Consider the following 21,935-nt stretch of genomic DNA (forward strand, 5'->3'; position numbering starts at 1 on the left):
CCTTTAGTTCTGTACCCTCAACACATGGTCTGCCCCACCCCGGTGCCAGACCTGACTAGACAAACCTCAAGAACTCAACAGATGTGCTAGAGAGGAATAGCATGCTGGGACCCACATCAAACAAACAGAGGCAGCGCCTTCCTGCCTAGTAACTGCTCTGACTTTTGTCTAAACCAGCCTTGGAAGAGAAAGGAAATATTAAGTGGGAAGGCTCAGGCATAATTTCAATGGAAAAACTAAGGAGGGTTTATCCTTGGGTAAGATGTAACCAAGGCAACTGTTAAGACAGGGAGATGATTTCAGACCCTTTTACAAAGGAGTGGGTTGGCATCTTGCCCCTCTGCTGATGGCTTGTCAAGAATACACTGTGCCCTACCTCTTGGCCTTACCAGGAGCACCTTGGAGGAAGAAAAATGAGTGAGATGGGTATTCTTTTCTCCATGGATGAAAAGAAAATGAGAAGCCATGGTGAGAGTGAGTTTGCCTGCTGGGAACATGACAGCTTCTCCAGGAGTGGGGATGATGGAGAGACTCACATGAGTCCCCATCACACTCCTGCTGACTTGGTGGACCCCCAAGGGGTGCACACAGTCATGAGGAATGCAGTTCCCTGGACTGTAAAGGATCTGACTCAAGGAGCACATGCAGCTGCTCTGATGAGCCCTGAGGGGCTGCATGCAGAACCACAAGGCTTAAGAGAAGGGAGGCTCGGTTGCTACTGGTGCTGAACTGACTCCACATTTCTCCACAATATCTGTCCTTGGGTCTTCTCACTCTCACCGCCTCCTGCATGGGCACCATGGTCCAAGAAGCATAGACCTTTTGTCTCAAGACAGCAGTTCTGGGCAGAAGCCTGTATGAAAGCTGGCCAGAAGAAGTGTGTCTGGGCAGGACCTGCGACTCAGGAGGGACAGCTAGCCAGCCAGGGCTACTAACTCCACTGATGCCCCTACTGCCAAAACCAAAGGAGCAATGGTATGTGCCAGCTTGAAACATCACCCAGATCAAAATGTCAGAGTAGGGGCCGGGGATTTAGCTCAGTGGTTACAGCGCCTGCCTTGCAGCGCAAGGACCTGAGTTCGATCCCTGGTACCAAAAAAAAAAAAAAAAAAAAAAAAAAAAATGTCAGAGTAGAAGATGGGCTGCTGGTTTCAAGACAGTATGTGTGAGGGAGGGGCAGGGCCATGTGGATGAGGTGGGTGAGGAGCAACGGGCTGGACACTGGATGTGTAGAGGGTGACCTCACCACACACCCACTGTTCTGTGTGGCATTCCCTGTGTGTGACGAGCTCGTCACTGCATACCACGTGGCTGCACTGGGGGAGCAGGGGCCTCTCTTTCCAGTTCTAGTCTCCAGTGAAAAACAAAGAGGTCTTGTTTTTTGGTTTTATTTTTTGGTACCGGGGACTGAACTCGGGACCTTGTGCTTGCAAGGTAGGCGCCGGAACCCTAAATCCCCAACCCAAAGAGGTCTTGTTTTTAACCTGCTAACTGCTGGCCCCTGGAGCAGCTGGGGAATTCACCTCCCTTTCCTCCCCAGTTCCCTGTGGGCTCCTTGCCGGGGCTTCCATGCCTTGGGCACACTCACAGAAGGGGGACAGTCTGGGGACTGCTGGCTGAGCTGTTCTGGGTCTCTAAGGTCCCCAAGGGCAGGCACGTGCAGAGTCTGAAGAGATGTCCAGTCTTCTGCACGATGGCTGTGATGCTGAGGGGCACCCACCAGGCCACAGGAGCTGCCTGGAACTCTGTAGATGGCCATGCTTTCCCCAGCTGGCTGTGTTTTTAGTGGTTGTGGTCAGGCACTTGGCTGATTGGCTGGGACTGGTCAAGTTGCTCAGGGCTCCTGCCTGGGACTGCTGAGACCCTGGGCTCTTGACTCCATGACACTAAGGGCTGCAGACAGCATGTACTATTTTATTGGGGCTTGAAAGCTTTAAATACAGAATGGGCTGGTGAGGAGGCAGATGTGGACACACTGGCATTTGAGAATGGACATATCAGAGAAACCACATAATCAACAGTTGGACAGAGCTGGGGAAGAAGGGCAGTCTGGGGTAGAGGCGGGTGCCAGCTGGCAGCTGGCCCTGGGTGTCAGGATTACCCCTTTACTAGGACAAAGACTTTCATGTTTCTTCGTGATTTGAGAACAATTTAAAAAAAAAACCACCCACAAACCCCCAAATAAAAATACAAAATCAACTAGGAGAAACTGTGGACAGCAGTGCTGTCATCCCAGAAGATGATGGCCTGCTCACAGAAAGCCCTGGGCTCCCCTACCTGACCCCTGATGCCACCTTACAAGACTTTTCCATACACTGAAGCAAAGCTGGACCCAATCTATACCCTGCCCCTCTCCCTGGGGTCTGAAGTTGAAAACATCATCCAGGTGGAGGAAGAGGTACTGGTGTGAGAGGCGCTGGGGGCCAGGCACGGTTCTCCTTAGCGGCTGTAACCAAACTCATCCGCGTCATCAGCTCGGAAGTCTCCATAGCGCCACAGGTTCAGCTGTTAAAGAGAAAAGAGAACAGGGATCAGGGATGTGGGACGTGCTGGACTCCACAGGGCCAAGCCCTTCAACTCAGTGCCCTCTGGGGGCTGAAGCAAGAACTCACCCTGGCGCTCTTGGCTGACTCCTGGGCATTCAGGTATTCCGTGATCTGCAGGACAAGAGAAGAAAGGGAGTGGTCAAGACAAGAGTGTTCTCAGCTGAGCAGCCAGCATGACCTGCAGGTGTGTTCATCAGCCTCCTGTCATTCTACATCTGTGCAAACCCTTCCATGCTCAGAGCCCCAGTTTCCAGAGTAAACTCCAAAGTGGAAGGTACATTGTCTGGTCTTGGGATTCCATGATTCTTTGCACTGGCTGGAAATATCTTCCTTCATGTCCACCTGGATGCCCATCCTGCCCCTTCATGGCTTTCATAAAGTATCACCTTCTTAATTTAATGCAGCCTCAAGTGGCCCCATATACATTTACCCCCTACTTTTGATCCCCTTTGCTCTGCTTCTATTTTTTTATTTTTCTCTTGCCCTTATCATCTCCTAGCATTCCATTTAATGTACTCATATTCATTTTTATTGTCTCCTTATGCTTGAATGTAACCAGGGAGGGGATGTTATGGCTTCCCACTGATACATAGGAAGCCCTAAGTAAATGTGTGCTGAGAGAATGAATAAAGGAATAAATACATGGTGGTGGTTGGCCCCAGGGACTGAGGCAAATGGAATTCTTAAACACCAGATACACTGCGGGTAGCTTCATGTGGGAACAGTAAGATTCCAATTCAGGGTGGGACTAAGGGTTCATGTTTCTCTCAAAACTCAGGAGCGCCAGGGATTTGGCTGTGTTTCCACTGCCTGCCTCGTAAGTGCAAGGACCAGAGTTCGATCCCTGGTACAAAAAAAAAAAAAGAAAACCATAGGCTGGGGATTTAGCTCAGTGGTTTTGCCGCCTGCCTTGCAAGCGCAAGGTCTGGAGTTCGATCCCCAGTAACAAAAAACCCCCAAAACTCAGGAGCAATTCACAATTGTGAATTTCACATTGTGTTTCCTTTCAAAGAGCCATGGATGGGCTGATGGTCCACCAGCCACCAACACACCACAGAGGCCTGAGGCAATGGGGGTGGGGCAGGAAAAGGGAAAGCAGTGGGCTGAGTGGAGCGCTCAGAATGGATAGAAAATGGATTCCATGCCTGTTTCTTCCTGTGAGGAGGGGCTGGGAGCTAGACTCCCTCAGGTTCGTTCAGCCTTGGGGCAGCAGCACTGGGTTTGGAGTACTGAAACTTTCCACCAGTCTGTCCCCCTGGGAAGGTTCACGCATTTCCCTCAACTGGGAGGCAGGACTGGCCTTATCTTTGACAAAGGAGCCAAACACCTTCACTGGAAAAAAGATGGCCTCTTTAAAAAATGGTGCTGGAAAAACTGGCTTTCTACATGATGAAGAATGAAACTGGATCCATATTTTTCACCATGCATTAACCTAAAATCGAAATGAATCAAAGATCTAAATATTAAAACAAAAATGCTAAATCTGCTGGAAGAGAGAATAGGTAGAATGCTTGAGACACAGGAGTAGGCAAAGACTTCATGAACAAAACCCAGACTGCATGGGAACTACTAAAAAGAATCAACAACTGGGACCTCATCTTACTAAAAAGCTTTTGCACAGCAAGAGAAACCACCAACAGAGCTAAGAGACAACCCACAGAGTGGGAAAATTTTTTTACCAGCTATTCAGATAAAGGACTATTATCTGGAATATATAAAGAACTAAAAAAAACAGACACCCCCAAATTTAAAGACCCAATGCAAAAATGGGCATCTCAAATAAAAAGACACTTCTCAGATAAGGAATTAGAAGCAGCAAATAAATATATGAAAAAATGTTCAACATCACTGGTCATTCGAGAGATGCAAATTAAAACAATACTGAGATGCTACCTCACTCCTGAAAGAATGGCTGCTATCAAGAAATCAACCAATAACAAATGCTGGCGGGGGTGTGAGGAAAGGAACCCTGCTCCACTGCTGGTGGGAGTGTAGACTGGTGCAACCACTGTGGAAATCAGTATGGAGATACCTCAAGGAACTAGGATTAGAGGTTCCATTTGACCCAGCTATACCCTTTCTTGTTATCTTCCTGAAAGAATTAAAAGCATCATACCACAGCAATATATGCACACTCATGTCTATAGAAGCACAGTTTGAAATAGCTAAATCTTGGGAACAGCCCAAATGCCCATAACAACTGACAAGTGGATGTGGTTTTTTATACAATGGAGTACTACTCCGCCGTAAAGAAGTTTTGGACATTTATAGCTAAATGGATGAACCTTGAGACCATACTCTTCAGTGAATAAATTGGACACATGTTTAAATATCACATTGTTTTTCTGGTGTGAGAAAGTGAATGTGGAAATAAGGACTGAGATGTATAATGGATGTTGGAAATGGGAAGAAAGTGTTAAAATGGGAAGGGGAACAAGGGGTGGGGGAAGAAAGGAAGGGACAAGAAAACAGTGAAAATAGAAGGAAAAATGGAAACAAAGCTTTTGTACATGGGGAGGGCAGGAAACCTGGGGGGAATGCGATAACATAAAATTTAAAAAAACAAAACAGCAAGGGAGTGAGTGCTCCATCTGCTCAGCAAGAGGCTCCTTCCCAAGGTGGACTTTCCCATCTCATCACCAGGGTGCTCCTAGGCTCTAAGTGTCAAGGCTTTCACAGGATGGAGAGGTGTTGTGACAGAGTCCTTCCAGCCCTTCAGTGTTGCCTCCTGGACAGCTCAGGCTCTGGGTGGTCCTGGGTACTAGGACTTGGGAGTTGTATATTAGAGAAAAGGACATGACTGGGAAAGACAGGCTTTGACCCTCTCCATGCCACCCCCAGCAAAGCTTCCTAGCTTGTCACCTGGGGGTACGTGTAACGGGAAACTTTCTGCTCTAGTTTGCAGCTACATTCTCAGCCAAACCCGCAGCCAATTAATTTGGAATGTAATTAGATTTTTTAAAAACCCCAACAAACCCAAATCCATTATCTTTCCCCAGCAGGACCAGCAGGGTGGTGGATTCCCCGCTCCTGTACCTAGAGCTGGTACTGTCCTCAGTCCCCCATCTGTGATGGTGCTCGTGGTGGGGAAGGTGCTGGGGACCTGTCCCCAAAGCTAGGGCCCCCTCCGTATCACATACCACTTTCTGGAATTGTTTCTCCTTGCGCACTTCCACCATGACCAGCCCCTCCTTCACCAGGCCCAGCCCCACATCGCCCTTGGAATCCGCGAACTGCAGGGTGACGTGGGGGCAGCTGGCGCTCAGGTGCTCCACGTTGAGCAGGCACTGAGTGTTCTGGATATCCCGGACCACGCTGTCCACAGCATCTGTGCGAGCATCCTCCTGGGAAGGACACAGCCAGGTTCATGAGAGGGAGGAAGGAAAGCTAAAAAAGAGGCCAGCTGGGGCCCTAGGTCATGTCTATTCACCTCAGGGATCTAATGGGGGGAGAGGCCCTGGAAAGGAAGTACTCCCTCCTTCCCCTCAGGCATCTGCATAGGAACAAACTCTTTTCCTTTACTCCTTGGCCTGGCCCACCTGTCCTGAGTCCCTGAGGAAAAGTGGCTTTTCCTGCCCCAAACTAAGCCTAAGCTGGTTGCTGGTCACCCTGGCCCCTCTCATCTCCTACCTCCAGCACTGTTGCTCCAGCAGAGTGACCCCACCACATCCCTGTTTCTGTCTTTATTGGGACCTTGATCTCTTGCCAGTCAGGTCTCCCCATCCTCATAGACTTCCCCTTGACCTAGTCTGTGATTCTTATCCCTGGTATCTTCTGCAGTCTCTCTTCTTTCCTTGGGTACATTTTGTGAAAAGGCAGGAGCGAGTCATTGGTGCCGCTTCCTACCCTCCCACCTGATGCTAGTACCCTGCCTTGGTGTCAGGGCCAGCCACACTGCTCATCTGCTCTTGCCCTGAACACCAGGCACCTCCTCAAAGCTAGAGCCTCAGTGTGCTGGAGCTTCCTGTGGAATGAGACTCTGCAGACAGGCTCTCTCCTTCTGGAAACTGGGGGCCACTGGTGCCCTCTCCTCCCACTGCACATACTGTCCTTCCTCCCCTCTCTGTCACATCTTCCACATACTCACTCTGAGCAACCTTATAACTCTTATATTTTTAATACTCAAATTCCCAAAAGTAGGTCTTATCTCTCTTCCAAACTGGAAGCTTTAGAGCTTCCTGGAGTACACACAGACCAAATTGCTTCTTCTTTTCCCCTTGACCAATGCCAACACATCTATGCATAGGAAGTCCAATTCCATTTTAGATTCTTCCTCTCCCTTGCCCCCACCTTTCTTACTATTGCCATGTGTCTCTGAGACCTCTCCCTTTCTGCCCATCCCCATCTGAATGGCCCTGGAGTGGCCATCACCGTCTCCAACATGGACTGTTACAATCACCTCTCAGCTAATCCTTCCAGTCTTCCCCATTACAATGCCATAAGAACTAACTTTCAGAAACAGATTTGACCATGTAATGCTTTGGCTGAAAGTGCTGCCACTTCCCTTCCTGCCTACAATACAGAGAATAATCTGGGAATATTGTGGGCAGTCAAGCTCACGATACCCAGGCCACAACTTCCCTTTCCCTTCCCATCTCCTGCCACTGCCCCCAAACCACCTAGTACCCAGCTGTAGTGGCCTAGTCTCTGACCAAATGCTTCCTGGCTCACCAAGCCTACTCATTTCTCAAGCGTTAGCAGAGATGCTCTCATGTCACTGCCTCTGAGGCACAATGCCTCAGTCTCCATGGTCAAAGTTAATTGTTCCCATCTCCTGAGCCCTGTCACCAATAGTCTCTTGCCAGCCTGTAAGGGCTACAGCAACAGCTGTCAGAGCACAGTTGCCTTTGGAAGGAGGAAGATGCCTATACTCACATCTTGGGGCACCTGGATGAAGGCGAAGGCATACTCCGTGGCTTGAGCTGGCAGCACACGAGTGCTGAAGGCAGGTGGCAGGGTACCCAGGCGAGCGGACGGCAGGATCTCTCTCTGTACAGGAAGCACCAGGACAACAGCATCACTTAACTGCCTGGTGTCCCCTTGTTTTTAAGGACCGCCCTCTGTGCCAGGCCTCTGGGAATTCCAGTGATGGGCCTTCCCTGCTTGTCCCACACCTTGGTTCCACTGAGCCACAGGCTTCCCCAGCTAGTGAAACCCTGGAAGAATGTGCCCTGTTGTCACTGGCAGTGGCTCACACCTTCTCACTGCGCCCAGCACTGGTACACCTGGTGGCTCCTATTAAAATAATCATGGTGATACATGCACGTTCTGTACTGTGTCCACGTCCTTCCACTGCCCTTCCTGCTGCTATGTGGGCTGCTGATTACCATCCTACAGGCCGGGGTGCTCTAGTGGTAGGCTGGGGCAGCTCACCAAGGCAGGTACTAGCAGTGCCCAGGCCTGCCTGTGATTCTGGCCCAAGGGGGTGGGCTCAGCCCAGCCTGGCAGGAGCTCTTCCTTTATGTGTTCCCAGGTGACAAGGTGGGAGCATGACCCAGCTCTGGGCTCTCTGCTAGCACATTCTAGCCCTAGTCCTTGAGGAGAGCAGAGGAGGAAAGCAGATGACTGCAGCCATACCTCAGGAACATTATATTCCTCAACTAGAGTCTCTCTCTCTCCTGCCTGCTGCTGACCTAGGGAATCGCCTAGGATTGTCAGCAGACTCCCAGGTCCAGCCTGAGGGCCATTCCTCACAAGGGTAGAAGTTAATCAGTCACCTGTAACTGCCCTTTCCCAGCCAGCTGGGGTTGAGGATGTGCTGGGGATCCACAGAAGGAAACACCTAGGTGGTTAAGAGAGCCAAAAGCTACGGGGTATAAAAGGCCTTCATGTGCTAGAGAGGCCTTGGGCCTTTCAGAGTCATTGGGAGGAAGAGGCAGTGTGGATGTGGCTGGGCACTTGTCTTTGGGCCAACATATGTGATCTGTGAGCACTTGAAGGCCTCTGGCCACAGACAGAGGTTCTGCCTGCTCATTCAGGGGCCCTGGCCTGTTACACAAACAGTAGAGGAGCTCCAATGCATAAGGCTCAGTCAGAAAGCTCAGAGGGATCTTCAAGACATCGGTTGGAATTGCCTGAGGGGGATCCTGTACTTGATGACACCCCCCTTGCCTGCTCCTGGGCCCCAACACTCACATTGCCATAGTCGATGTAGAAGACGTGCACTTTGGCAGGAGACTCGACTTTCTCTATTCGGGCACGGTACCTGCAATGGCATCATGGGCAGAGCTCAAGGGACAACTCTGAGGAAACTGTCTCCCTGGGGCCTTAGCAGGGGACAGATCATTTGCCTCCCAAGGTCTCCGGGTGTCAAAGAGGGCAGTTCCTGGACTCCATGGAGGCCCAGGCTTGGGGCACTGTGGACACCATCTAATGGAATCAAGGCAGGGCTGGGAGCAGAGGAGGGAGAAAGGAGCATGTGGAGCAGATTAATGTGTCCTTAGGGCATAAAAAAACAAGACTAATGACTAGATTGATGTCTGCTGTTTAAACCCAGCACACTAAACAGCAGCTGTAATTAGCCAGCAGATCTGTCTGGGAGGCCGCAGCAGGAAACATATCCAAGTCACTTCGTTACCCTGGGAGGGCCATGGGCCCTATCCTTGTCACACACAGTGACCTTCTTCTGGCTTGTGAGTGGTGCCGCTCATGTCCCAGACAGCAGAGGTGGAGGGTCGGGTGGCTGGTCTGGGCTCACTGTAAACCAGTCTCCACCATACTCCCATGACATCATTCTCCCTGTGTTGCAGAGTCCCAGCCGGCCAGGTGGCCAGGTGGCCAGGTGGCCAGCGCTCCACCATGGAGTTCCTCAGGAGAGAGGGAGGGACACCATCTTTGTCTTCTGGAGGCTGGCTGGACTATAGGGCCAAGGTGCAGGCTGCAGATAGAATATGGCCCATGGGGAGGGACACCAAATAGAGCTGGTGGATGCCATCACCAACAACCTATTGGGAAGGAGGTGCCGTGAAACCCAGCTCTACCTTTGCAGGCTTATGCCCCGAGGACAACTCTGCTCTCCCTCCTGCTTAAGACTCCGTCCTGCTGATGCAAATGGCTTACCATTCTCCATCTACAAATTTGGCAATGCAGAAATCTCCCCGGCGGGGGGCATAGGAGCCCTCTACAGGAGGGTGGCTGGAGATGTCATTGCGCATGTTCTCCATCAGCTTCTCCAGCTGGGTGCCTGCCAGGGAGGAAGAGGCCATGAGACCAAGGTGCCGAGTTTGCTTGGCCCTTATCTCTAGGTGGGCTGGAGACTGAACAGGGTAGAATATGCCAGAGAGCAGTATAGCGCTAGCTGCCCCCTGGCCACCCAGGTTAGTACTTTGTGGTCCTCATGCTGTCCATTTTTAAAAACACGGTCTTGAAGGCATGCAGAGCCTTCCAGTAATATGAACCAGGACTGTGGGAGCCCTTGGGAATTTGCCTGGGCTTTGAGTGGACAGAGGAGGCTGAGGCCAAGCAGTCTCCTCCAGGGTAGAAGCCGGCCAGCTGTGGCCCCATTCCTACAAGGGCCAGCTCCCAGCCTGGGCCACAGAGGTGACTCACAGGGCCACTCTGCACAGTGTCTCCTAGGGCCAAGAGTGAAGATGATGGATGGGTCCCCTACAACCCTGGACAGGAAAGGACCAGAATCAGAGATGGGGAGGAATTCTGGAAGCAGAGTGCAGAGGCCTAGTTTATTCAAGCTGGGCCACTCTGACCCTTGTTACCAGCAAGATCCATGCTGAACAGAACTTCTAGCGCTGCCAGGCTGGGCTCTCATCCTGCCTCCTATCCTCAAACCTCTTCTTACCTGAGGGAAGCGATCTCCCTTCCCTGCCTTCCCCTCACCACCCTGGCCTGGGATCAATGGTTCCTGCTGCTTGTCTGCAGTTTTCTGGGCCTGCTTTGCAACACCTGAGGTCTCCTCAGTTTCCCTTCTCAGCCCCTTCCCGCTGTGCTTTCCCTGCCTCCAGCCTGCTGGGCATTAGTCCTCTGTGCCTTTTCCTTTCATGTCTCTTCTGGCCCTCATTCGAGCTGTGCCTCAGACCCTTTTGCTCCTCCTCTCGCAGAGATGAGTACAGGGCTATGGCTCTTTGGTTTAGGTGTGGGACTCCTCTCTCCCAGGCTGAAGGCCAGGCTGTAACTGGTGCGGAACACACATTTATTGTTACACTCACCACCATCAGCCACGTAAGTTCCTTGTCTGTGTTTGTGTTTCTTTACACCATGCGCTCCTTCAGGGCACAGACCATAGCTCACTTGTTTCTGTTTATTTGAACAAGACCGAGCAGAATCCCCAATGCATGCAGTGTGGTTAATAATTCAGCTGCACTGAAAACGGTCTCTGCACAGGCATAGAAGAATGGGTGCCCACTCTCAGCCTGCTGCACAGCCCCAGCCCCATGACTCAGTAGAACAGGTGCGCTTCAGTAGCAGCCACCCTTCTTCCAAGCCGGTGGCGGATCCTTGGCGCCCCTCCAGAGCACTTCCTGCTCACAGTCACACTCAGGGGCCAAAGAAGCAGGATCACTGACAGGTTTCGCATTTACTTGGTCTACTTTTATTTTCTTGGCTTTTTTTTTTGTCTCCTGCAAACTGGCTAAACCCCTGGAAGGGTTCTTACACAAAGCCTGCTTGGTCATTTGCAGCCAATGTCAATGTTTTCATCAGACCCTTGCTGAGGGTGAGTTTTGGGAGAAAAGGTGGAGAGGGCCAGAGGATGTTCCTCAAAAATAGAGTACCTACCTCATGCTTTGCCTGCTGGCGAGTCCTAGTACCCTGGCCAAGTCTATTTGAGCTCCCCTTAGCCAGACTTCTCTGCTCATGTCCACATCATGAAAGTCCTTCCCATCATACAGCCCAGACCTGGAGGCTGGCTAGTTCATTTTCAAGGCAATTGCTGGGCCAGCTCTCACCAGAACCTCTATTGACCTCAGGAGAACCTAATCCCAAAGGCTCATCAGCTCTATCTACCCCTCCTTCTCATTTTTCCCTCTCAAGCAGAGCCAGCCCAGGGCCAGGAACGGTCAAATTTTTCCTGGTGAAATGACATGGCCGCAGAAGCAGCTGCCTGGGAAATATCATTAGAGGGGAAGCAGCTGAGACATGAGGAGGCTGTTGGCAATCTGAGTGGGCCTGGGGTGGGAAGGAGGTGGTGGGCAGCCAAATCCTGCCATCTGAGGGGCTGTCCACTCCAGATGGCGGGAAAATCTGCAGGCCCCCTTGCTCCCTCTACCAGGATTTGGCTCCTTGGCCCCAGAGGTGGCTCTAAGAACTTCTCCTCTGCTCCCAACTGTTCTCTGTATAGGGTGGCATGGAGAGGAGTGAGGGTGGGGAGAGGGGAATACAGCGGGAGAAGTGGGCCAATTGCTGCAGAATGGTCTCTACTGCCCTCTGTCCTCCAGAAGCCCAAGCTCTCTGCCCCCTCAACCTCTACGGGTGCCATACTGCATAGCTCTTGAGGACAGGAAGAGAGGGTCCTTCAGAAAGGCTGCCAGGGGATGACTTCTGTTGCCATGGAAACTGGTCACTACTGGGGCTATGCTAACCTCTGGAGAAGAAGAAACCCTAACAAAGACAATCCCAGGCTCCCACCCCTCATTTCTCCCTCTGGGATGTGGGGAAGGAGAGGGGCCAAACCATCCTGGCTGCTGCTTCCTGGCCATATACAGATGATCTGCTCCCTGCTTCCTGACAGACTCGGAGGGCTACAAATCCTCATACCCAGCCCAGCCAGGCGTGTCTAAGAGCAAAACCATTACCTAAGACTCAGAACACCAGTCCTCAGAGGACCTGCTCAGCTTTGCCACACACCCACGTCCATTCCAGGCTCACTTGTGGGTTTCTGAGATGACTCTCAGGCCCAGGGACCTTGGGATGTGGTGGCAGCAGCACCAGCTCCTCAGGGGAGCCTCTGTGAACCCTGGACTTGCTTCCCACCCACTGAAGAGGGGCCCTTCACCCCGAGGTATGCTGAATGATGCCAGGAGCTAAGCCATTGGCATCCCAGCACTCACCGGTTTCCACATCCTGCACATAGAAATGCAAGTCATCGGTGATCTCGGTCACAAACACTGGCTTATAGCTGGCGGATCGCTCCTTCTCCTCCATCACGGGCATCACCTCTTCGACAGGCTGCTCCTCGTAGTGGGCCCAGACCTGTGTTTATGGGCAGCAGAGGGGAGGAGAACCAGGAAAGGAACTCAGAAAGGACACCAGGAAAGGGAATTTGGACAAATGGGGTCACTCCAGGTGTGGGGTGTGGGGGTCACTGCAGGACACTCAGATCACACTGGGCTGAGCCCCTGGAGGCCTCCTACCTCTGAGGGGGCAGGCAGGCTCAAGATTTTTTGATCTAGCTGTTCTGTTTCTGGCAGACATCAGAAGAAGCTGGGGAGCTTATTAAGAATTCAGGATCCTGGGTCCCACCCAAGCTTAGCAAATTAGAATCTGTTAGAGGGGTCCTGGAGAAAGTCCAAAAGAACAAAACCAGGTTCCCAGGTGATCCTCATGTATACCAGAGTGTGAGGTCGCCCTAAAGAACTGGCTTGGCCTTGGGATACTCCAGAGTTTCAGATCTCCATCTCCTGCCCCACAGTGCTCTGCGGGGTCACTCGACAGTCCAGGCTTTCCCATCATCCCAGGGCCACCGGCACCCCTGAGGCACGCCAAGCCATAGCTTGGAACACCTCTCCTCAGCAGCTTGCCCGTGCTCTGCCCTTCTCACCTCCAGCAGGTTGCTCTGGACTCACTTGGAAGCTGGGCCACCCCCCCTCCACCCTTCCTCTCTCTCTCCTTTCTCAAGCCTTGTGCTGTCAGGGCTGCAGTGGCTCAGAAGCTGATCTGACGTGACAGTGCGTCAAGTCCAATCCTGCGGCCAGATTATCCAAACAGTGAGGCCTGTCACAGCAGGAAGGGAGGTGGCCTTCCAGCTGAGCAGCAGGAAGGGAGAGGGGGAATGCGGGGGACTGGACCACACATGGGGTCCTGCAGACACACACAGGAGCAGAGAACACTCCAAGCAGTAGCTGCAAACTTAGGTGCTAACCAGTGCCAGGTGCCATTCCGACCATTCTCCAAATCCAGCTGATCCTCACAGCTCCTTTTGTGTAGCTGTTTTATAAGTGGGGAAACTGAGGCACACAGGGTCACCACTGGCAGTGGAACAAGGACTCACATATAGGCAGCCTGCCTCTAGAGCTCCTCTGGGGCACTCTGGCACTGACCTTTCCCCCCCAAGAGGAGTCTCTGCAAAAGCTTAGGTGAGGTGCACCTGCTCTCCTGTCTCGAACTTGTGTCTGACTTTGGTCAGGCGATGTACCTTTTTCTGGGTCTCCTTTCTTCCCCTGTGAAATGACTGCATAAGCATGGAGATGGTCCCTCTCGGCTGACTGATTCCCAGGTGGCCCTGGGAAGCAGCTGGAGGGCAGGGATATTGTGATTATGGAACCTCCCTGGGTCATACCCAGAGCCCATGTTTCTGCCTTTACACAGCATGGGGTACGTTCTTCCTCTAGAAAGGCAGGCAAGGGCCTGAGAACCCAAGTGAGCAATGAAATCTAAGTCCAGTGGAGGCTGCTAAAAATGGCCAAGACTCACTGTCCAAGTTTTCTGCCAGCCTACTGATACGGAAAAGTTTTAGATAACTTAATAGATTGAATATTAAGGTAGCTGTAGAAGCAAAATAAGTAATGTGTTCTTTTAAGATTTGCTTTTCCCATAACTCCTTGTTTAAGGCAATGGTTATCTGACTCTTAACCTGTAACTTCATTAACCTAACAAAGTTACCATGTCAGGGTGAATTTACAATGTATATGTGCCTATCTTGTGTCTGTGACTTGTAAATAGGAACTGGAATTGTATTTACACATCAAAGACCACTAGGGATGAGATAATGGCTAAAAAGGATATAAAAAGGGAAACGCTGAACAAAGGGGGGCGGATACTAATCAGACCTGTTTCTGGCATTCCCGCCCTCTCTCGAGAAGAAATTTTATTTTATCCAAATTGTGTCTCTGTGTATTTCTTTCCGAGATTTCTGCAACACTACAAGAACAAGGCCTTCCGAGGTGGCATTTGTGTGCCTCTGCCCAGTGCCTGGCTCCAATGAAAACAGCTCCTGACTCTCTCTCACCTTCCAGTTCCAGTTACTGCACCTGTCCTCATCACCCCTACCACACCCCTTATCAGTGCCCAGAGACCTCGGCATACACTGCTACGTCTAACACCCCGGCCCTGCCAGCCAGATAAGAGGAGGCAGGAAAGACTTCCACCAAGTCAGACTGGGACCGCTGGCCTAATCCCTCCAGGGGGCCCCTGCCCACAGGGAGAGAAGGTCTCTAGCTTGCACACTTCCCTGTGAGAGGGCTTTGGGATCAGCCACAGATACTTCCAATTCCAAGGGCTCCACCATGATGAGGCCCGGGCTCTCCTCCTGGGCCTCCCTGGCTAGAAGTTCCCCAGGTTAAGGGTGTACTCAGCCAGTCATTCCTATCGACTCTGGGCTCCCAGACCCTCTGGGACCCTTGCAGCCCTGAGGATCGATAGGACTTGAACTGCTCTCAGACAAAGCTGTCAGCACCACCTTAACCAGGCTAGCGCCACCAGCCAGGCACCCTCCGGACTCAGCAGTCTGTCCCCTCCCCACCAGCCCCTGGTACCTGGAGTGCTCCACTGAGCCTTGAAAAAGAGACAGGGCTCCTGCACTGGCTCCTGAGTGGCCCCCATCCTAGCCCCACCCTGCTTCTCCCAGCTGTGGGGGAAGGCGCTCCTCAGCTGTGTTGATGAATTGGGAACAGACTGACAGGGTGAGAGCAGAAGCTGCTAATGACGCCTCAAATGAAAGAGCCTCAGGCGACAGCATTGGGTTTCCTCCCTGGGGAGAGGGGGTGGAGCTTCACTGGGGCAGGCTTAGGTGGGCAGGAGCTGAGGTCATAGAGGATGCAAAAAGAGCAGTCAGGGATGGTCCTCAGCCTCCAGCATTGGGCCAGTCCTGCTACAAGGCCCGACAGCTCACTTGGGGTGCACACATATGGCCACCTGAGTTGAGAAGATAATGAAAGCAAGGTGCCTCCATACCCAGGGGCTGGTGCCTGAGGGTGCCAAGAAGCATTCTCAGGGAAGAGGGAAAGCTGCTTCTGAGGAAAGGAACTCAGCTTCTAAGAGGGCTGAACTTGGCCCTTTGGACAGTGCAGCCAGGAGTTTCCCTCCTCCTGGGGAGTAGGTGACCAGTGGCCATAGGCAAGCTGGTGGATGCAGCCTGGTCAGGTGGCTTTTTGGTGGGATGGGGTCAGTCAGCTGGGATGAGCTTAGAGCAGGACGTTACCTTTAAGCACCCTTCTGCCAGAGATAGACACCGGCAAGACACCTGCCAGACAGTTGCCACTTTCCCCCAGCCATCCTGGGTTTCTTGGAGCTCAGCTCTCCGACAAGATGTTTGCTTTTAGGAATCCCAACGGGAGATGTTCCTCCTCCTGGAACCCTGAGGAGATGACTAGGAAAACCCAAAGGCCCTTTCCAGAAAGAACAGTAATTGTGCACACGGACACAGAGTTGGTTCCTTAGATATATCTCAGACTCTTGGCAGGGGGAGGAGCAGGGAGAAACCCCCGGTGCCAAGGTGCTGGGAAGAGGAGAGTGAAGTCTCGCCTAAGCAGCAGGGCTGCTGGGAGACCTCTCATGGAGTGGGTCTGCCACTGGTCTTCGGTGGACTCTGGGCCGCAGTAATGTGGAGAGGCTATGTAGCTCTCTCACTGACAGCAGGTCCATGGAAAGGTTGGAAAGTGGCATCTCTCTTGCTTCAAGGCTGGCACTAGGCTGGAGCAGACCCTGAGACGGTCTGCTGTGACCCACCATGACTCTGGCTATCCACCAAGGTCAGGCAAGGCTACAGAAGCACCTCCTTTCTTCTGCATTTGCTTCTGCTTGCTCTGCCAGGTAAGCTCCTGTCTTGCTCAGTTCCCCTATACATTCTGGAGCCCTTTGAGGGTCTCTGTTGCTGCAGCTGCCCCCAGGGCAGAAGCCTACTAGGTTAGGCACAGACAAGGCCAGATGAGGACAGAAGCGGAGGCTGACTCTTCCTAGTCTCTCCCGGGGAGCCCCAGGTCCTTGTCCTGGCAGGGGACAGGGAATATGGACTGGGGATCCACTGGCTGGAGTCCTTCCTTTCAAAGTCCTCTTTAATATTGAGACTCACAAGGCTCCAGGAGTGGGGCTGGCATGAGGCCAGGGTGGCAGAGGCCTTCAAAGCTGCAGCAGGGAAGCCAAGCTCAATAAAAGCCAATCAATGGCCAGTCCAGCCCCGTCCAGGGCCCTGCTGGGCATGAGTGTGTGGGGGGAGGAGACAGCATAAGTGTGTGCCCTCTGTGGCTCTGTCTTTGGTCCTCAGGTCTGCCTAGAGCCCCTGAAAAGCGTGGGGTGACCCTCCATCAGTCACCTGCAGAGGAAGGGGAGGAATTACACCCAGCAGGGAGACAGCTAAGTCCTCAGAGCTGGGAAGCCAGCACTGTCATATTCCCCCAGACAGATACACTCACTAAGGCACATCATCACACTGCTCAAAAACTTCCGTAGGAGCCAGGTCTCATGAAATCTCTCAGCATTACCTTCCTTGGTTAGCTTGCAGAACAAAGATTCTTGCATCCTGATGCTAAGATGATACCCACCCCCCCTAGCCAGGCAGCCCTGATGGGGTCACAAGCTGGATACACTTGAGATAGCCAGGTTACTGTCCCTCGCCTGGTCACCAGATTCTTTCATCTGAGTCCAACTGACTCAGAGGGCTGCTACAAGGTTCTTCCAGTACCATTCCAGGAACCAGCCCCACCAGGAGGAGGAAAGCCAGCCTGGTTCCTCAGGATCCTTGGAGTGGACCGACAGGATTTGCAGGAGAAGGGCCCAGGAGGCAGGCTGGCCTCAACTGAGAGTTATGCACTGCATTTTAATTGGACTGGAATAAAAACGTGTAGGTAATAAGTAATGGAATAAGCCCGTGTAAGTAATTAATCACTGGTAATTACTCCTCAGCATCAAGTGGCATCAGCGAAATGACAACTTGGGCTCTCTCAGACACATCTACTGGGCAGTAAATAATGATTCCCAATTTAGCACCTGGCAAAGAACCCAGCCCTCCTCCTCAGGCCAGACTCCCCTCCTGGTCCTTCCCTGCGTCCCCCTCTGGTCTCTGCTCTCAGAAAACAGAGGGTGGCCCAGATCTGAGGAGGCAGCTTTCAGGCTCGTGAGTGTTCATCTGCTGAATAGCGAAGGTGCCTTCACCTCAGGCCTTGTACTCAGGTGCTGCCACATTAGCCTGAGCTGCTTCTCTTCTGGGAAGGTTCAGTCCTGAGCAGGAGGCCCTGGTGTCTCCTTGCCTCCATCTCCCTTGAGCACACAGAGAAGATGGGGGTGGCAGTTAAGTTCAGCTGTCACAGGCAGAAAATCCAAGAGGAAGCGTGTGACTCCTTTCCTGTAGGAGCTGAGGCTGCCTGCTTCTCTCATCACTTTGGGAAGACAGGGTTTAAGATGAGCAAGAACTGGAACAAGGAAGAGGGGATTTCCCAATGCTTCACATCAGCTGGCTCCTCCAAGGCACGGTCAGCCCTTTTTACCTGGCCTGGCTTTTGAGTCATTGCTTCCCAGTGTCTGTCTACTTGTGTTCTTCTGATACTAAAGGGTAGTGTCGCCTGTCCTACTTCCCAGGGGATGGAAGGAAAGACAGAAATCCAGGAGGGCAGTCCTGGGCCTGTCCCCAGAGGAAAAGTGAGGCCCTGAGGAAGGAGGTGGCTGCTCTGGGCTGGGAGGAGTGTAGTGACTTCAGGGGCCCAAAGCCCCCAACTCTTTCTGGCAGGTGCCTGGGCCTTGGCTCTGGGAAGTGAGATTTTCGAGCCAGATGGCTGTCCCATGGAGAAGGAAACATTCATTCCTGGAATGAATTTATGGCTCAGCACGGCTGTCCCACGAAATCCTCCTCAAGCTCAGAGAAGCCCTGGCAAATTGGTGGCCAGCTGATTTATCCCCATTATTGGGGCTGGGCTGTAAGTCAATGGAGACAGGCTAGTAGGGGTTGCTGGGCTGGGCTCCCACCCCCAAACCACTGAGTTCCTTAATCGTCAATTTGTTTCCAAAAGCTGCTTTCTGACCAACCCCCTCCCTTCTATGCAGTGTCTGCAGAGACTGATGGGCTGTAAATCTGCTGTCCTAACAGCTTTACGCATCTCCTGGGGCTGCTTCCCTGCAGGGAAATGTGAAGGAAATTCATACACGGCTGTGGGCCCTCCGGTGGTCCCTCGGAGGGCACTGATAGGGAAGGGTCAGGGCTGAGGAAGGAGGGCAGCCCAGGCTTCACCAGGGGCTCCCCAGTCATTTCTCCCACTGCTCCAGGGCCATCTCCAGACAGCCTTCTGCTGCGGGTCCACCTGAGCATCACTGGGGCTCATCCAGGCTGCAGTCAGGCCTACCTCTGGTCTGCAACAGGCTTATGGTCAAGGTCAGCTAAGCTGGCAGCCTCTCCCTAACTATGCATGGTGCCCTGGTGACAGGTCTGAGACCAACACCGCCCCAGGCCACTCACTGTAGGGACCTCTCAGGAGGTATGTGTGTATGGAGGAGCAAGAGTGGGGACATGCTGGGGAGTGGCTACCACATCCCTACCTTCTCTTTTTTCTGCTTGGCAGCTTCCTCGGCAGACAGCAGGGATTTGTAATAGGTGCTGCGCTCGGCAGTGAAGTGGACCTTGGAGAGCGCATGCTCCACCAGCAAGACCGACAGGTTAGCGCCATCCATGTGCAGCCAGCCAATGAAGTTGCCGGCTTTGTCCATGCTCTCCACCTCCACCTCCACCTAGGGACAGAAAGATGGGGTGTCAGCCTGCAGGTACAAGGGAAGAGAGTGACACTGAGACTGAGGATTCCCAGGTCTTGTGCAGCAGCCCCGTGTTCATCCCATGTGGCAGGAGCTGCTGATACCAGAGAAGAAGAGCAGAATCCTGTCACATCCATGTACTCAAACCCTTCTCAGACCCCATCACTTCATTTCCCACCTCCCTTCTTTTGTCAGAGAGCTACTGGGGTACACTTGACCCTTCTTGGGTTAAGTGAGGATTGTGTGAGTGGGTGGGAGTGCTCAGGGTCAGGAGTGAGGTAAGCAACAGACAGAGCTGAGTATGCTTTATTCTTCCTTCAGCCTCTGTCCCAGCCCTGCTCTGGGGAGACAGGCAGGCTTCAGAGAGCATAGCAATCCTTGGGGAGAGGGAAGACTACGTTCTTCTGCAGAAGCTCAAAAGATTACTGTTTAACAAAGGTAATTAAAGTGGCTTCCAGAAAGCAGGGAGAGAAGAGAGGGGAGGGGAGGGTTTGGGTGGGCTGGGGAGAAGAGGAGCACAGGTGAGGTGGGAAGATGTGGGCAGGAAAGGCATTGGCACAGGGGCAGTTAGGCGGCAACCCTACCAGGTTACTACCAAGAAAGAGCAGCTGGAAGGGTGTGGTCACTGCCATAGCATGACCCTGACCCACAGCCATGGGCTGTGATTGAACACCAGGATCCTCAGGAATTCCCATGGCCTCTTGGGCTCCTAAGTCCCTTCTACTTAGGACCCCTTTTCCAGGGGCCCCGACACAGCACCGACTCTGCTGTTCTTTGTGGTGGCTGATCTGCCTCCAGCGCAGGAAGGCAATGGCTCAGGATAAATTCCTTCCTTGATTCTCTTCTGACTGCCTTCTTTTGCTAAAGGGGCCTATAAAAGCCTTTGCTACTAAATGTAAAAACTTGTATTAATTTAAATGGCTTCAAGCTCGATTAAGCAATAAAATGAATGTCTAAATACCTGGGAATTCTCAAAGCCTGAGCTGGAGACAGTGGCAAAGGGCTAGAAGGGATGAAGGAGTTGGAAGATGCTGGATGATGACTCCCCAGAAAGAGACAGAGGTAGTGGGGAGCTACCAAGGGGCAGGGCCTAGAAGGCAGGACCCTGAATAAATCCCCTCTTCCTACCTGAGGCCCAGAGCTAATCCTTCAAGTGGAAATGCAAGTTCAACAATGGACTTGGAGTGAGTATAGAAGGGGATATGCAGAATCTATTAGGGTCAGAAAAAAAGATACTATACAAACAGATCCAGTCTGACTTGTTGGGAAACTAAGGCATGGAGAAAGTGGAGCTAGGAAGGGGCAGAGCCAACAGCAGAATCTCGGCTGCCCTGCTGCCTCTTCTACAAAGATAAGACTCCCTCCCCTGGCCCCTTCTCCAGTGCCTTCTGTTTGAGAAGCAGTCATTTCTTCCACCAGCCACCCTGTGATCCCCTTCCCTGCTTCCCCTGGGGCAATGCCAGCTCCCTTCAGCATCCAGGTCCAGAGACACTGTAGCTCATCAGCAGACCCCGAGCACGAGAGTTGAGTACAGCATCTCCTGCCCAGCAGCTGGGCCAGGGCAACCCAGTATCTGTACCATTCCGCTGAGAGGCAGACACAGGCAGAAACAGCAACTAGTGCTTATGGATCCCACAACAAGCTTCTCCTTTAAGCCTGGCAATTAACCTACTGGAGGACCTGCATGTGTGGGGAAAGCCAAATGGGTAAAACAGTGCACAGAGCTCAACACCTCTTACCCACCTTGCAAAAGCCCATATCACCGAGAAACAGCCTTTTGCGTGGGGAACATCTGGGGACAGGGAAGGGGCTGTCAGGTCTGTGGTGATGTGAAAGATGTTATTCAAGAAGACCACTCTTTCTTTGCCTTAATTTGCCCCATTCACCAAACATGCTGAGGCCAAGAAGCAGCAGGTCCCTGGGGAATTGGGGAGCAGCCTAAGGAAGGATGTTTGGAGGCTCAGGAGACACATGGCCAAAAGCAAATGAGGCTGATTCAGTTCTCAGCCAACACTGAGCCCAGGCCCACAGCAGTTTCCACACAGATTTAGTCACCAAGTGTCCTTTCCTAAAGCCTGGCTGCCCTGCATGGCCCCATAGCTCCCTTGAGGCCTGGCAGGCCCTGGGGCAGCTTGTGCTAGGCTATCGTGGCTCTCTGCAGCAGGTTGCTGGGACTGATGTAAGAAGCTCAGAGATAGGTTGCTGAGGCAACCAGGCAGGCACAGTCCCTCTTATCCTGTAAGGTCCCACGCTCAGACCTCACTTTACATGGCAAATCCCAAATGGACAGTATGCTTGAGGCCAGAATCCAGTGCTCACACTAGAGAACCCAGCCACCGGCTGCCACACCTGGGGCAAGCCCCACCAAGGAGTGTGGGCTCTCCTTGGATGTGAGCCCTGAGTCCACACGTACTCATCCTCTCCCTGCCTGCAATCGATGTGCTAACTTGGGCTTGACAAGTCCCTGGGCCCAGCTGGCAGCACAGGAAAGAGATCTCTGGCCTTGGGCACTGTGCTGCCACCGGATCCATCTCGGGTTGTAGACGG

General features: G+C 52.5%; 1 protein-coding gene across 1 annotated transcript in view; it reads right to left on the minus strand.

Moving 5' to 3' along the window:
- Positions 1-1,894: 1,894 nt before the first annotated feature.
- The window catches only part of Snd1 (staphylococcal nuclease and tudor domain containing 1), a 437,205-nt gene continuing 417,164 nt past the window's right edge, over positions 1,895-21,935 (minus strand). Inside the window, exons 17-24 of the mRNA XM_004856405.3 lie at positions 19,179-19,367; positions 12,548-12,689; positions 9,606-9,729; positions 8,682-8,751; positions 7,422-7,535; positions 5,687-5,890; positions 2,613-2,657; positions 1,895-2,505 (exon numbers count right to left, since the gene is read on the minus strand). Coding sequence (XP_004856462.1) covers positions 2,440-2,505; positions 2,613-2,657; positions 5,687-5,890; positions 7,422-7,535; positions 8,682-8,751; positions 9,606-9,729; positions 12,548-12,689; positions 19,179-19,367 — 954 coding nt within the window. The 3' untranslated portion in view covers positions 1,895-2,439. The remainder of the gene's footprint in view (positions 2,506-2,612; positions 2,658-5,686; positions 5,891-7,421; positions 7,536-8,681; positions 8,752-9,605; positions 9,730-12,547; positions 12,690-19,178; positions 19,368-21,935) is intronic.

Source organism: Heterocephalus glaber, unplaced genomic scaffold, assembly GCF_053883595.1.
Source record: "Heterocephalus glaber isolate CG9 unplaced genomic scaffold, H.glaber_assembly_v1.0 deba00000546, whole genome shotgun sequence".
In the NCBI taxonomy this organism is placed as follows: Eukaryota; Metazoa; Chordata; class Mammalia; order Rodentia; family Bathyergidae; genus Heterocephalus; species Heterocephalus glaber.